The sequence below is a fragment of the Amphibalanus amphitrite genome, unplaced genomic scaffold, assembly GCF_019059575.1.
Source record: "Amphibalanus amphitrite isolate SeventyFive unplaced genomic scaffold, NRLGWU_Aamphi_draft 001239F_arrow, whole genome shotgun sequence".
Taxonomy (NCBI): Eukaryota; Metazoa; Arthropoda; class Thecostraca; order Balanomorpha; family Balanidae; genus Amphibalanus; species Amphibalanus amphitrite.
This window is the reverse complement of record NW_024882732.1, coordinates 162,436-177,538: the sequence shown is the minus strand read 5'-3', so window position 1 is coordinate 177,538 and position 15,103 is coordinate 162,436. Positions and strand designations below refer to the sequence as shown.

At 48.9% G+C, this 15,103-nt stretch overlaps 1 protein-coding gene across 2 annotated transcripts; it reads left to right on the top strand.

The window, feature by feature from the left end:
* The first annotated feature begins 671 nt into the window (after nucleotides 1-671).
* Nucleotides 672-15,023, top strand: LOC122371392 (protein diaphanous homolog 1-like). Of its 2 annotated transcripts, XM_043347676.1 has the most exons (6): nucleotides 672-1,315; nucleotides 1,670-1,902; nucleotides 11,231-11,437; nucleotides 12,507-12,692; nucleotides 13,113-13,317; nucleotides 13,536-15,023. In XM_043347676.1, exons 1-6 carry the CDS (start codon nucleotides 1,287-1,289, stop codon nucleotides 13,834-13,836), a joined length of 1,161 nt encoding a protein of 386 aa, XP_043203611.1. In that variant the 5' UTR covers nucleotides 672-1,286; the 3' UTR covers nucleotides 13,837-15,023. The 2 variants fall into 2 exon arrangements, with proteins under 2 accessions (XP_043203611.1, XP_043203612.1); XM_043347677.1 differs by lacking the exon at nucleotides 11,231-11,437.
* Nucleotides 15,024-15,103: the final 80 nt, after the last annotated feature.

Genomic DNA, 15,103 nt, shown 5'->3' with positions numbered 1-15,103 from the left:
TATAAAGAAACTCAAATAATCCACAAATTGTTATTGAAACACTCCCACTTCAAGAATTCACAGCAATAACAGTAGAAGTTCAGAAGCAAACAAACATTGCGCCACATTTCGTATGAAACGCGCCATCGCCCTGAAGTTTCTACCACAGACGGTAGTTCAACCGCAGCCGTAGTGCGAAAACCCCTGCCCACCTTACCCCACGGCGGAGCTCGGTTGCAATTTGTAAATACGCTTTGTGTCTATGATCTGTATGATTGTGTGTAATGGAGTTATGGGCCTGTTCCAGCGCCTCCAGTAGAAATTCTTGACTGGAGGCTCTACCAGAGGTTTCACTGGAGGCGCTGGAACGCAATCTGGAGATTTCTGGAGATTGGCATCACAGATACCAAAAGAATGACGATTGTTCTCTCTTGAAACGCAAAATTTGCTTTCAATTTTATAAAGAAAGATTAACAATATTATAGCAATGTAATTTTCTTTACTTTCAAGTTGTAAAATAATCAGTCTTAAGTCCTTTGTTTACATTCGTGATTGTCACATGTGCGCCATAATTGTAGACCAGAGCCTCCAGAGAAATTTGGACCTCCCAACCCTCTGGAGGCTACTGGAGGTTTCTGGAGCTTCGGCGAGAGCTTTCTGGAGCTTTCTGGAGGCGCTGGAATGCTCTCTGGAGGATTCTAGAGCTTTCTGGAGCTTTCTGGAGGTTTCTGGAGGCGCTGGAACAGGCCCTATGTGTTTTGTATGTAAAGCTCTAACCGTGTGTATTTTCAGTTTGGTTATTTCTTCTGGACTGCGAAAAAACTGATAGTTATTAGCAAGGCCATATATAGGGTTATTCATAAAGTACTCTTGGTGAGGAGCGGGTGTCTCGCACGGTCGTACGTTACCGACCCTGACCGAGGAGGGTTAGTTATTATTGTTCACTCAAATCATTGTCTAATTTTACACAAATTGAGTGAGATTAACTTAGGCACACAAATTATTCATTGACAGCATAATTTACTGGTAATCACAGATTTTTAGATCGAATTTCAACAAACAAATGATGTATAACTTGGAAGCTGATAGAGCCACAGTGCCAAGGAAAGGGGCGTTTGATGGCTCAATAGGCTATCTTTCTGATTGATTTCTCAGATTCATGGGCACAGGAACAATTTACAGTTTACACCATTTCCTCTGGTAGGTGAACTTGAAAAAAAATGTTCTGGCATGTTATGACCTACTGTTCATTCAACCGTTGCCTAGTTCCCTGTGGGCTGTAAGTGCCTATTTACAAGCAACTTGACATGGACAAGGCCAGCAAAGTTTTTCGAAGGTGGGTAAACCATATTGGCCTTGTCTGCCCAATTGAACCATTTGCTGTAAAATGTTTTAGTTTTTCTTGTATCTCCTGTCAAGTCCTAGCCAATGACATGTATAGGGTAATCATGTGGCTGTCCCGAGTTCTGTTAGCACTTTTCCCCCCGTTTATTTACCAGTAGGCTGTGAGCATGCTGCTACTTCTTGGCTCCTCATTGGTCAAATTCAAGTGGTCTATTCGTTAGATCAATGAGAGGCCATGAAGCGCCAGGCGCCAGCAATAACTTCCTTATGTGGGGAAAACCGACAGCACGCTGATATAAAAACAGCGACCGAACAGAGCTCTGCTGACCAGTCATGCGGCCTGCAGGGGCGGTGTGCGGCTGCGCACGCTGAGCAGCCGCCACTCGGAGCTGCAGCTACTCATCTCTGAGCTGCGCACGGTGCGCGCCGCGCAGCGCGGCCTGGTGGCGGCGCAGAATCGCGCCGCGCAGGACCTGGTGCGCTGGTCGCTGCGGGACGAGAACCGCGCCGTCCAGGAGGTGGCACAGCTGCTGGCCGAGCTCACCGCCATCTACGCCGACGTGCAGACCGAGTTCAATGGTGAGCGTTCGGCCTGGCCGGGGAGTGTAGTGGCTGTACCGGGAGAGAGAGGTGACGTGGTGCCACAATGGTGATGCCTTGCCATTCTGGAATGTTTCCGACCAACTAATAACTATGTCCCCGTGCCTTGAGAGCTAGGTATGTAAAGGACGGCCATGAGGACGAAGAGACCGGCGTGTCGGGGTGTTTCGTTTCGCGTCAGGCGATTCATGTGTTGATGACTCATCGTCACGCTTTGGTACTCTCCCCTCCCCGTGCTGCCTGCCAGAACACAATAATGACCGGGCGATCATTAGCCGACGAAACGCTGCCCGGCTCGAACAATAGACCACCGGGAATGTTTAGTGTCGGTGGTCTAGAGTGAAACTCACCGGACGCTCTTTAGCTCAAGGCTGTTACTTTTGGTTCTGCGACACCTGAGCGAGCGTCATTTCAGCGAACGACATTTGAGCGAAACATTTTCAGCGATTATCAATTTAAAGGTAGTGTGCCACCTTTGAAAGATTTCCCATTTTATTTTTCCTAGGATAAGAAGCTTCTGTTTTTACCTAATATCGCAAAAAAATCGAAAATGGGCCTGGAATAGTGCCTTTTTCGCCTAAAAGTTTATCGGTTTTTAGATATGTATAACAACTGTAGTGGGCTCACCTGCAAACAGGCGTCGGGCAACAATCGCGAATGCGGCGCACTTGTGACAATAAGCAAAGGTCATTATAGTGTTACGACCATAATACGACGTACGGGAATGAGTTATCAGCTGTCTAATCGTAGACAACACAATGTCGAGCCTTAAACCATGGATGAAAGAACCTGGATAGGAAACTCCTATTCCTTCAACATTACGGGCAGCGTTCCGGGCGATCGACCTGCCACCTAGCGTTCGGTAAGTATCGGGACTGGAAACTCCCGCCGTTAAAGGAAAAGGGCCACCTTCGTGAAATATGAAGATATCGTTGTTTTTCATTTTGACATTATTATTTTTCATTTTCTTTTTAAAACTGGTGCCAGAAGTGCACAATTCGCGAAAAAGTATTTAAAACTATTTAACATATTGGTACCATGTTGATACTCTCTACGGCACCTACTGTATGATGGCTTAGCGATGACGTCACACTCAAGCCAATCAGCGTTCAGAAGACAGACTCGTCGGATTGTGTCAGATAAGCTGATTGGTTAAAGCTGAGCTGGTTGGAGCTGATTGGTAAAAAACCAAAGCCTCGCCGCGGGTGGCTGTATTGTCGGATAAGAACGCATTCCTGGGATAAGGACGCATTCCTGGCGTATTTTCTTTTAAAATTGCCGATAACTACGAATGGAGGCCAAAATCGGCCGTAAGGAGGTAAACAGTTAGGTTTTCGGACACGGGCTACAAGATGGCTATTTCAGTTTCAATCCCCATGTTAAAGGTGGCCCTTTTCCTTTAAGCATTACGGTCTATGGGGGACGCGGGGCGGCATGTTTTGAAATGGGTATTAGACCGCTATGCGGATTTATTTTTAGGTTTAGAAGCTATTTACGACAGACAAAATTGATCAGGCTATCGAATGAGACCAAAACTATTATTGTCCGTTTCGCACAAAAGTCGTACACGAGGGCCGAATACAGGCGACCTTGAAAAAGAGGGCCATTTCTAGTGTTTTTCTCTTACGCGGCGCCGGTGAACGCTTACGCGGCGCCAGTGAATGCGCGGCAGACGCGGCTCCCGCTGCCGCCGCGCGTGCCCTCGGGCACTTACCGAAGGGAACGCAATCAGCTGTTAGTTTCCAATCCAGGTTCTCCTTCATCCATGCTTTGTAAACCCGTATTGGTATTGTTTCTTTTATTTGGCTGTCGAACATTATTTATGGTTTGAAATATGATTTTATGTAAAATAATTGATATGAAAAAGCCGTCTTATAAGTTATGACCCCATTTCACCACACGCAAGTGGCAGAAATGACAATGATCAGCTGACGCATTTTTCTTGGCCGAAGTCAGAGCGCGCGGCCCGACGCACCACGCGTATTTGGAAATTCCGACCTCGACGAGCATCAGAAGCCACCTAACAGGCGTGTTCGAAACCGCAGGAGATGATGATGAACGGGTTTATCGAAACTTGATTGGATGAGCATATCGGTAATAGCGATTTCAGTGTGTGCATTTATTGTTCATAGTGGTGTGAAATGTGGTTGGGGTACGACCGACAACCCGTCGGGGCGAATTTCGCACTGGGGTACTCAAAATTTGAAGAATTTAAGACGTTTCCATGAGTTTTGAAGGTATGGATAAGTTATAAAAATCCGGTTCTCCTTATCTGGGCCATTAACTCCATACGGTCCAAGAAAGCTGGCACACTACCTTTAAGCGATTGACTTTTTCAGCGATTGTCAAGTCGGCGAATTCAATCACAGTGATTATCAACGTAAGCGAGGACATAGGCGGCGGAACGATTTGAGACAAGGGGGGGGCACCAGCTCAAGGAGCCAAACCTAGGGTACCCCCAAATCCTGTTTTCTCATCGGATTTAGGCCACTTATTTTTCGTCACAGCCCTGACACGATGATTTTTTTTTCTATTTTTTTTTTTACTAAACGAAAATGGCAGAACACTCCCGTATGTGTGGTTAACTTGAAGCTGATCCTCAAGTACCTATGTGTTTGTCTCTTTCTTATTCTCGTTTGATAAATTCCATTAACCCTCGCCCGACGAGGGGGGTTGATGCAACCCCCCAAAGTTTTTCGCAAATAACGTAAAAACGGCGGCGCGTAGCGCCGCCAAATTTGGCATACCTTCTGGGGCAACATTTTCGCACCTTTCCTGAAAATTTGAAGTCCCAGTCATTTCAGGTCAGGTCACCAGGTCACAAAAACCGGTACAAGGTCAGGGGAAAATTGGACTAGCTTAGCGGCAACTGAATTCCAAAGTTCACTAAAATTGGTAACAAAGTATACCATTCGATGCGCACTGACGTCCTGAGCTCACTGGTGCTTTTATTTTTGCTCTATCTTTGCTAGGTAAAAAGTTATAAGCGAAATTTTTTTAACATGTTTAAGCAAAATTTTTGCATTCATACCCCCAAAACCCCCTAAATATTGACTTAGAGTCACCAAACTTTCCTAGGGGCGAGATCTCCCATGGACCCACCTACCCTGTAAATTTGTCGTTTCTAAGTGCCATAGGAGCCAATCGCGAGGGGGGTCGTACCAACCCTCCCCCCTCGCCGTCCGTGTTATGGAAAAGGCCCTCGCCTGGCGAGGGTTAATCCTACATGTATCAAATTACCAAGAAGCCATTGCAGTACTAATCAGTGGCGAATCCCAGGGGGGAGGTCACATGGGTCATGACTTTGGGCCTGGGGTCACCACATGCCTGCCAGGAGCACCACAGGCCTGACAGCCGACAGGGGCACCACAGGCCCGCCAGGGGTACCACAGGCCTAGCAGGGGCACCACGGGCCTGTCAGTGGCACCACAGGCCTGTCAGGAGCACCATCGGCCTAGCAAAAGCACTACAGGTCTTCCAGGGGCACCACAGACCTGCCAGGGGCACCAGAGGCCTGCCAGGGGTACTATCGGCTTCGCAGGGGAACCACCAGCCTCGCAAGGGCACCATGGGCCTGTCAAGGGCACCACAAGCCTGTCGTTGGCACTTTAGGATTGTCAGGGGCACCACAAACCTGTTAAGGGCACCTGCGTTCTAACAGGGGCACCACAGGCTCGCCAGGGGCACCACAGACCTGCCAAGGCCCAGGGACACCACAGGCCTAGCAAGGACACCACAGGCCTGTCAGGGGCACCACGGGCCTGTTAGGACCCATGGCACCCAGGGCCCACCGTGGGCTTGTCAGGGGGCAGGGTAGGTAGGTACCACAATCTTTCCAGGGGCACCAGCGGCCTAGCAGAGGCACCAGTCATCACACGACTAACCAAAAATAAAGAAAATAGAAAACTGAAAATAGGGCACCACCAAAATTAAGTGGCCGAAATCCGTTGAGGTTTTCATTTTGGGTATAGGTAGGGGCACCACTTCGATTCATGACCCTTCCCTTGGAGTTTTCCCGAATCTGCTCCTGGTACTAATACATCAAATTTAAGGGGGGCACCTTGCTATTGGTGCCCCCCTTGCAGAATTCAAGGGGGGGCACGGTGCCCCGGTGCCCCCCCCCGTTCCGCCGCCTATGAGCGAGGACCAGAATCAGCGAAACCAGATTGAGCGAATATATGGTGGTCAATGGGAGACCAATTGAGCGAATACAGTTACAGCGAAACCGAACGCGACGAAAGTCAATCATTTCTACTTTTCGGAAATTCTTGCCCTTTGAATACCCGTTTGCTTTGTGTCATGCTTCAAGCTGCGCGCGACAAAATAAAAAAAATGTTTTAAAGCTTGAAAATCTGTTATCTTGTTCTAGTAATCTTGTTGGAAACCTGAAACCACAAAAATATCAGGCCTCATTTCGCAACGTTAAATCATTGATCTTGCAACGTTTAGTTTTTAAATTTTTGTTTTATATCATACGTCATGATAACACCTAACAGTTTGTAATCCACCAGAGGTAAAGACAAAATTAAATACAATGGATTGGCTACCGTTCAGTAGCGGCGGAACACCTTCAATTAAGGGTGCGTTTTACGCGACCTTTACACCACCTGGCGAGGATCTTGCTGACATAGAGATACGTTTCTAGACCAGTAGATGGCCCTAGCGCTGAACGCCGGTTTGCTGTCATAGGACAAGTATCACATTTCCCCTGTCCATCCATCTGTTAGCGCAGAGGGGTTCGACTGCCGGGCCGCCCCTCCCCATCAGCGCCCCGCGAGTTCGGGGAGGAGTGGCACGGGTCCGCCGCGCCAGTCAGGCCGGGCGAAAGGACCAGATGTCGTGCTCTCAGTCGAACCACATTGGGCCGAACCCGCGCCGACACACACGGATAGGGAAAGACCGGAAAAATGAAAGGGCTAACAGAATGAGGTACAGGAAAGCAGCTTCAGTCACATTCATAGTGTTAGCTTCATTAATCCGCGCTTGGGGAAATTGGGCGTTTTTTGTGTGTTAAACTTGCAAGTTTTTTTTTTTTGCTCGCATAAGCGCCGTGAAACTTGGCATAGCTTATCATACATCAATTTCTCATCGTGTATGAAATTGTGGAACCCCGGTCTCAGAAGTTTAGGTCACCCAGTTCAGGTATATCCTAGATGCTCGAAACTCGGGTTATTGCGCTATCAGCATCATGAGCTACACTGTATAGTACCGGACCATCGCATCAGAAGGTACAGAAGAATATGCTGTATAAAACACCTTCTTTGCAATTTTGTCACCGCTTCAGGGCTACAGTAGATGCCCGAGTCCTTTGAAAGTTGCAGTGCTTGATGTAATAAGGCCATTGGTAGCTACAACTTGTATGCCTCGGAATCTTATCAGTTCATCCGGACTTTGTCCCCCAAGAAATCGTTCGGGTCGGAGCTTTCGAATTGTACACAAAACGTCAGCGTGTCGTATATCGAGTTCGTGTGTATAGGTCGCAAAATTGAGGACGTTTTGCGACCGATTGGATTCCCCGTGATGAAGTACATCGAAATAGGTAACCTTTTTATGCAAAAGTTTCAACGTCGAAATTTGACCTTTTTTACCAGACCTTGACCTAACCTCTACCAGAAAGTAACCTAAACCGTTCCTCATGGTCGTCTAACCAAAACCATTGCGTTGGAAATGAAAAATTGGTCACAAAACATGCATCACAGGCCCTAGCAAAGTTTGGTTCATGTGTTAACCCTTGGTGACCTGACCTGTGTGACCTGACCTGGTATCAGTGACGTCTTTTAGCAACATCTGTACTAGGCAACCGACGCTTTGTCGATAATTTTCGATAAAATGCCTTTTATTCAATGTTATAACGCATTTTCTAGAAGGCCCGTGAACGGTGAAACATTTTAACTTTGACCTGACCTGTGACGTCATCAGTGACCCTGTGGTCAATGAAATTAATTTTATCAAGGCAACAGGGCTTTCGAACGCCGTTTGAGTTTTGCGAATCTGTCCAATAGTTTCGGAGATATGGGGGGGGGGGCAAAAATACCCCCACCAGTGCACGATAGGACCGCGGCCGGAATTAGCGCGACATTGGTGGATTTGGCGACCATTCCCAAATTGAGTTAAACTGTGTCACGTAGTTCAGAAATGTCCATGGACCACGAATCTGCAAATATTTTTCGTCCATAGTGTACAGCGTCCGCGCCACATCAGCCCAAACACAAAGTTTTGTGCCAAGCATCGTAGACCCGTTTTCGTACGGAGAAAAATAGCAGCTAATGTAGGCAAAAAAAAATGTATATTAGACGGCTTTATCAATATTTTCGACGTCTAACCTGATAGTTTAGACCATGGGCTACACGATGGAAGAAAAAACTCATAGCGGAATATATAAATACGCTTCAAATGTTAAGTTTTTTTGGTGCTTTTAAAATTGTGAGTTAATTTTACTGTTATAGATATTCTGGAATGCCGATATAAAAAGTCCCGCTAGGTCCCGCTGTTCTTTTATCAATATGGTGTTTACCAATCAATTGCCTTTCAAAAAATGTATAATTTAGCTGCGTCAGCCTGCGGCAGCGAAAATGAGGGGCATTTTTTTACTCCAGGTCGCCGCGGCCGGGAGCCGCGAGTAACAGAACCGCAGGAATGGAACAAGGTTGCCAAGTACCAACTATATTAAAGTTTTGTCCGGACATATCCGTACCTTCTATCGGAGTTTCTGATACACTTTTCTGACCCGTAATTAATTTGTTATATAGTCATGTAGGCCATCAGATTCCCATCTTCACGATTTTGGTGGCTACATTATTTGCTTATCGGAATTTCCGGTGCCGTCATGACTAGGCCTGACAGGTGCTGCCGTCTTATCACGTGACCGAGCCGAGTCGAGGTCAGGGCAGGTCAACCGATTAATTAATCAATTAATTAATGAATTCATTAATGATTAATTAATTAAATTAATCAGAAATTGCTTAGAAAGTACTCCGACTACCATTTTAAGATTCAACCATCCTTTTCATGTGAAAAGTGGGCACGAAATACGAAAAAGTACCGATGTCGCGCTAATTTTCGCTCCGGTCCCATTGTGCAGTGTGGAGGCTTAAGGTTATTTGACTCGAGGTCAACCTTTGACCTTGACCTTTCGAAGTCAACACATATGTATACGAGGCGAAATTACGAGAGGACACGATGCTGCTAATTGCTATTATGCAGTTTTTGCCGAGCTTTAGGTGTTACTTCAAAAGTGATACGTGAAAAACTATCTCTAGAGACGCTATTTTGACTGAAATGCAATCAATTATACCTACCTCATTTTGTTGCTAATTCGTTGAGAAACATGGTCATGAAGGTTTCATGTCACTATCTTTCATAGATTCGCCAATATTGGCTAAGTAATTTGGATAATTGCAGCTTTCCCCGAAATTTGACCTTTGACCTGTCATAACTGAGTCAAATATTGAATTAGGGTAAAAAATATACCACCAATCGCGACTTAACTAGGTGCTCGTTGAGAGCAATCGACTGCTCTTTGTTGCGAAGCGAGCTACGACGCTTAGTTTCGAAACGCCGGGGGAGGGGTATGAAAAATACCCTGCCAGGACGAGGGTTTTGAATTTTTGACATACCTAACATAAACAGTCAACTGATATTTGGTCTCACGTCACTTAGGGTCTATGTCTCCATGGAATTTGTAGGTATTGCTGGTTATTTTCATTATTTATGTTCAGTACCTACCGACTGCCCAGGTCAGGTCAAATACCTATTGTCAAAATATACCTGTTCGCTGTTCGTAATCCACTCACACAAACTGACTTCTTTCAAAGTTGTCGGTTTCTCACAAGCTCTTCCCGGCGTACCTACTCCCGATCAAGAGGGAGAGGCGCGCGATAGGAGACGCCTGGCTGCAGGCGCCGCTAATGGATAGATCGTGGGTCGTGGGATGAGTCTTCGACCCGTCTGGTCACGGCGAAACTTAGCAGGGAGGGTTCAGAGCACCTCGACGGCGGCCGCACGCCAGCGGAGCGCCGTAACTAATGGGTGTGACACTGTGTCAACAAACGCCGCTGAGTGACGAGCCGAGGGGACCGTCGAACCGCGCGGGCCATACAGCCAGAGACATCTCTCGGCGATTTTATGAACTAGCTGTGCAATGACTTTCAAATGAATAGAACTGCATAGTGATGCATGCCATGATGATTAACTCTATAAGATTGTGTAGAGAATCGATGTCTTTATGATTCCTAGCAGCCACATTTTTGAAATTGTTGTCATGGCTTTCATGCAATGCACTGCAAGATGAAAATTGTATCATGCAAAACATAGTACAAAATTCGAAAAAAGGCTTGCTAGGAAATGTTTTCCTTGACCTCTTCAGTCCAAAACTGCAAACATCACAGTCGTACGACAATCCCTTATTGAGTTCTATTCGTTTGAAATTTTGATTTTGCAATATGTTTGTCTCAATTGCTCAGTATATGTGGATTGCAGAACAACGGTAACCACTCTGTGATGACGAGGTTAACGTCCTTCATAACATATCCAAAAACGAAGGCAATCGAAGCAACGATGCTCTACATATTTACGAAAAACGTTTCTCATAGCGTTACGCGTGAAACGCACCCTTAAGGGGGGCACCGCCGACTTTTGGTCTCATTCTCTCCATGCAACGCCCATAGGGCTAATGTTAAAATGCCAAAATCAAGGGGGGCACGGTGCCCCGGTACCCCCCCCCCCCCTTCGTTCCGCCGCCTATGAGTAGGTACCGTCTGGACAAAACTTAATATAACTATTCTATTTGTTAAATTATATAAAGAGCAGGGGGTGAAATTGAACCGTTGGAATTGTTTAGAAATGTAGCATTACATTTGGAGCTCAATGTCTGAGGTCTTTGGACGTGACATTCGCCATCCAGTTCCGGATAACCATGAGATATTCCGAAAACATTCGCGCGTATACGCTCGCAAAAAAAAGAACGTTACAGGACGATGAAGTGTTTCGCTGAACATGGCAGTCGCTCAAATTGTAGTCGACGAAATAGATGTCGCTGAAACATAGCTTTCGCTAAAATTGATAATCGCTATATTTGATAATCGCTGAACTTGATAATCGCTGAATTGCCATTCGCTGAAAATGGTTCGCTCAAATGACGTTCGCTCAAATGACACTCGCTAAAGTCGCTCGCACCGGTTACTTTTTGACTGTCTATGGGATGCTTGTGATCATTTAAACGATATCATTGTTTACATCTCTTTTATTATTGTATATGCTGCACTCGAGTTACGCCTGATGGTCCGCTTCACGCGCTCCACCCCGGCAGCCCAGCTGAAGGCGCTCCGGTACCAGTTCGAGATGATTCTGGAGGGTGAGGAGCAGCTGGACAGTTGCCGCTCGGAACTCGCCGCCTGCGAGACCAAGGAGAGCAAGCACCGGCGCGAGCTGAAGAAGGCGGCCGCTGGCGACCGGCAGCAGGCCGAGCTCAAACTCACTGCATCCGAGAGGGCCAAGAACGCCGCGCTCAGCGAGGGTGAGCCAGTGCAGTCGAGAGTTCTCCGCACAGTCCGAAGTTCCGCAGCTTAGAGGCAACGTTCTGTGAAATACGTCACCATCTCGAACGGTTTTGCCTTTTCCGGCCACGTTATGTTAAACCCATGTCCTTTTTATATCGCTGCGCTGTATTATAAACTGACTTGTGATTCTGACTTATCCGTGTCAACAGAGTTCGACTGAGTCTGCCCCAGTATATCCCCCGCAACAGACGGGCTATGACCCGGCGAGTCATCCAGTGTTTACTGAACATGTTCCCGTGGGTGGCATATAACCGATTTTTCCGGGCGGCAGTGGCCGAGCCGATATATGGCTGAGTATATCCCCAGTCAGTGGCTAATTTATTTATCAGCGGCCGGCATATCGCCCGGCATTCACCATTTATGACACACCATTTTCTGACATATGGCCCGGCACATGCCCAGCCCATTCGAAGGTGGGTATTGGGTAAATCTTGTTGGCCCGATCTGCTCAATTAAACAACCAGGTGTGAATTGTGAAACGTTTTAATTTATCTTCTACGTCCTTTCCGGTCCATGCCAATGACATTTAAAGAGTAATTGCGGTATTTCATAGCCATGATTATTAGCTATGCTGACAGGACGCTAACAGGAGAGTAATCAAAATTCAAAAGAAGAAAGAAAAATGTTGGCTCCCCAGCGTAATATGGTTTTATGACAATGACCGGTATATTACTCCCGGGCAGTGATCAATGACCGTTATGTGGCCCGCGTCATCCCCCGGCAGTGACTTATGACTCGGCCGACCCCCGCAGTAACCGATATGTGACCCGGCCCATCCCCCCGCAGTAACCGATATGTGACCCGGCCCATCCCCCCGCAGTGAACGGATATGTGACCCGGCCCATCCCCCCGCAGTGACGGATATGTGACCCGGCCCATCCCCCCGCAGTAACCGATATGTGACCCGGCCCATCCCCCCGCAGTGAACGGATATGTGACCCGGCCCATCCCCCCGCAGTGACGGATATGTGACCCGGCCCATCCCCCCGCAGTAACCGATATGTGACCCGGCCCATCCCCCGGCAGTGACGGAGCGGACGCGGGAGAACGAGGTGGCCAAGATGGCGCGTCTGAAGCAGGGCCTGCTGACGCTCTCGGACGCCTACCTGCAGCTGGCCGAGCGGACCCAGCTGGTGTTCAGCGCGCACCGAGACATCGTCAGCGAGCTGCCCGACATCGACGCCGAGCACCTGCACGCCGCCAAATTCACCGGTACGGCCCGCGGCGGGGCCGCAGGGAGGATCAGGTGGCGCCGGGCTGGACTATTTCCACTGCTGTACGCGTGCGGGGTTCGGAAGACCAATTAGCTCTTCTTTGAAGGTTCTGAAACCTATACGGTGATCGAGATATCACATTTGATGAGTGTGGACTCGCGCCATTAGGGAGTTGCTAGACGGCAGCTGCGGTGTTGTATTTCTAGTGCATAGCTATGCTGCGTTCGTAATGCCGGATGTTTTTACAAAGGCCGCAATTTCACAGTGGACGGTTTATGATCTTTTTATCGGTGACGTGTCGGGGCCTGCCGGGCTGGGTGGGGGTGGGGGATCAGGAGGGGGTTGCCAAAGATACGTGGGTGGCATCTGCTCGCTATGTCAGTCCGGTGTCAGTGACCCCGGACGACCTGTGTTTCAGGTTCCCAGCGGTGTCAGCAGCGTGTCGGCAGGGTGCGGGAGCTGCTCCGTCCGCCCGAGTCGGGAGCGGCGGCGGCGGTTGGCCGGGCAGACTCTGTGCCGCCCGAGCCGCCGCCGCCGTACGCAGCCGGCACCCCGACCCGCCGCCAAAGCGCCGCCCCCGCCCCCGCCGGGACGCCGCCCTGTCGCTGCGGCGCCGCTCAGGGGTACGTAATGCCCCCCCGCCTCCCCAAGGGTGCACCATGCAATGTTAGTCAGCCTTGTGCTCTTTTTCATCCAGTCCGTCTGACACCCTTGTTGTGGACGCTCTGTTGATCTCTGGGCCGACATGGTTCCATTCTCTCTTGAGACAGCGATTCTATCACGACGATGTTCTTCCAGAGTTGGACCGAGGTATGCTTTCTTACCACCTGCGTTCTGGCAGGTACGGGTGGCGAAACTCCTCCATGAGTTCTGCAAGTGACTTCAGTCCGTCGGCGCCGCTGGACAGTTCAGCTTCTCCGGTATATCCGGGCAGCTCACCGGGGTATCCGTCCGGCCCGGCGTACCCTGACGGTTCCCCTGGGTACCCGGGCGACTCCCCGGGGTACACCGGAGCCGGGCACGGGGCGGCGCCGCGCGGCCACCCGCCGGTACCGGTGCCACGCTGGCTGCCGCACGGTCACGGCGGCCACGACCCCCAGCCGGGGCTGGCCGCCGCCGTGGGCGGTCTGCAGCTGCGCTAAGCGAGCCTCTCGGCGGCAGACGACACTCAGAGAAAGCTGGTCACTGGCTGACAAGGAGGAGCCCCTGCCGCCAGTACAGAGTGCTGCTCATTGGACCGGGCATTCGGAGCGCTAGTCGGAGTGCGAGCGGACCTCGGGGTTCGGGGTTCGTCCACAGCTCAAAGGAAGCCGAAATCTTTCATTTTTATACACATCTTTCTATACATGAAACGGTATACTGGCCGTGTCTCAGATTTCTTTATAATGTAAATGTGACTGATTGTGGAATCGATATCCACTTTGGCATGTCTGTAGGTAATTACAGACCATTTTGCATGTTTATACATTTTGATGAATTATGTTTTTGGTTGTTCAATTGTACATTAATTCTCAACGTCTGTTGTGTGAGTGTATGTGAGTGTATATTTCTTTAGCCCCGTAACCTGCTTCGCAAACGATGGTATTATTTGCTTTGCTTTTGACTTGAATATTGTGTTGACAGGACACTATATGTCCTCTACAGCATTTTTCCTGTAGTCGATGCTTTCACAACTACTTAGTCATTGTCTGTGATAGCATTTTTCAGTTTCAGTGCATCAAGCCGTGCCCGTCTCGGCTGATCTCTTGTAGCCCGCTCACTGCGTGACGTCTCAGATTGCGTCTGACGATGGGGAGTGCAGTCAGCTGTGCTTTCGAAGGATTCACACCCCAACTCGCCTCGTCCTCCCTCCTCAATAGTCAGCTTGTAGTCAGTGTTTTGATATGATATTGGTGTGCCGTAGATCGTAATGTGGCACTGCACCCTTGCGCTACCTGCTAGAGATGTTGCCTTGGAAATAAGACAAGATGTCAGCGTATGTCAACGAGTACCGTCCGTCGCAGCCTTCCCGTCGCTGTCCGTCCCGGGGACGAGCAGCGTCCTTGTCTTTCCGTGGTCGTTCCGTCCCTTTGTCGGCGGGTTTTTCGCCCGTGGAGCCAGCGCCGTCGAGCGACCGGTAGGTGAAGTTGTCATGCCGACGGCGGAGCACGAAATCACCCGTTTTGCACCGCCGCATGTGGCGGGTGGACTGTGCACAAAGTGGAGTCGGGCTGGCTGGCTCCGATAACGCGATCCAACGCACAATTAGATCGTCCTAATGATGCGGCGATGCCGAATTGGTATACACTAGTGAAGTGTCGAGCTTCCAATACAACTGGCATTACATTCATCAGTCTTTATATGCTATCGTCCTGAAAAAAAAAAAAACTATTGTCTTCTCGGTATGTGAATATGTGATCAATTCCTTTT

What these genes read in the sequence shown, in the direction of transcription:
- LOC122371392 (XM_043347676.1), top strand. Translation starts at nt 1,287, where the DNA reads ATGGACAAGGCCAGCAAAGTTTTTCGAAG. An exon ending in CGTGCAGACCGAGTTCAATG is followed by an intron (nt 1,903 to 11,230) that starts GTGAGCGTTCGG and finishes CCACCCCGGCAG; the next exon opens with CCCAGCTGAAGGCGCTCCGG. An exon ending in GAACGCCGCGCTCAGCGAGG is followed by an intron (nt 11,438 to 12,506) that starts GTGAGCCAGTGC and finishes ATCCCCCGGCAG; the next exon opens with TGACGGAGCGGACGCGGGAG.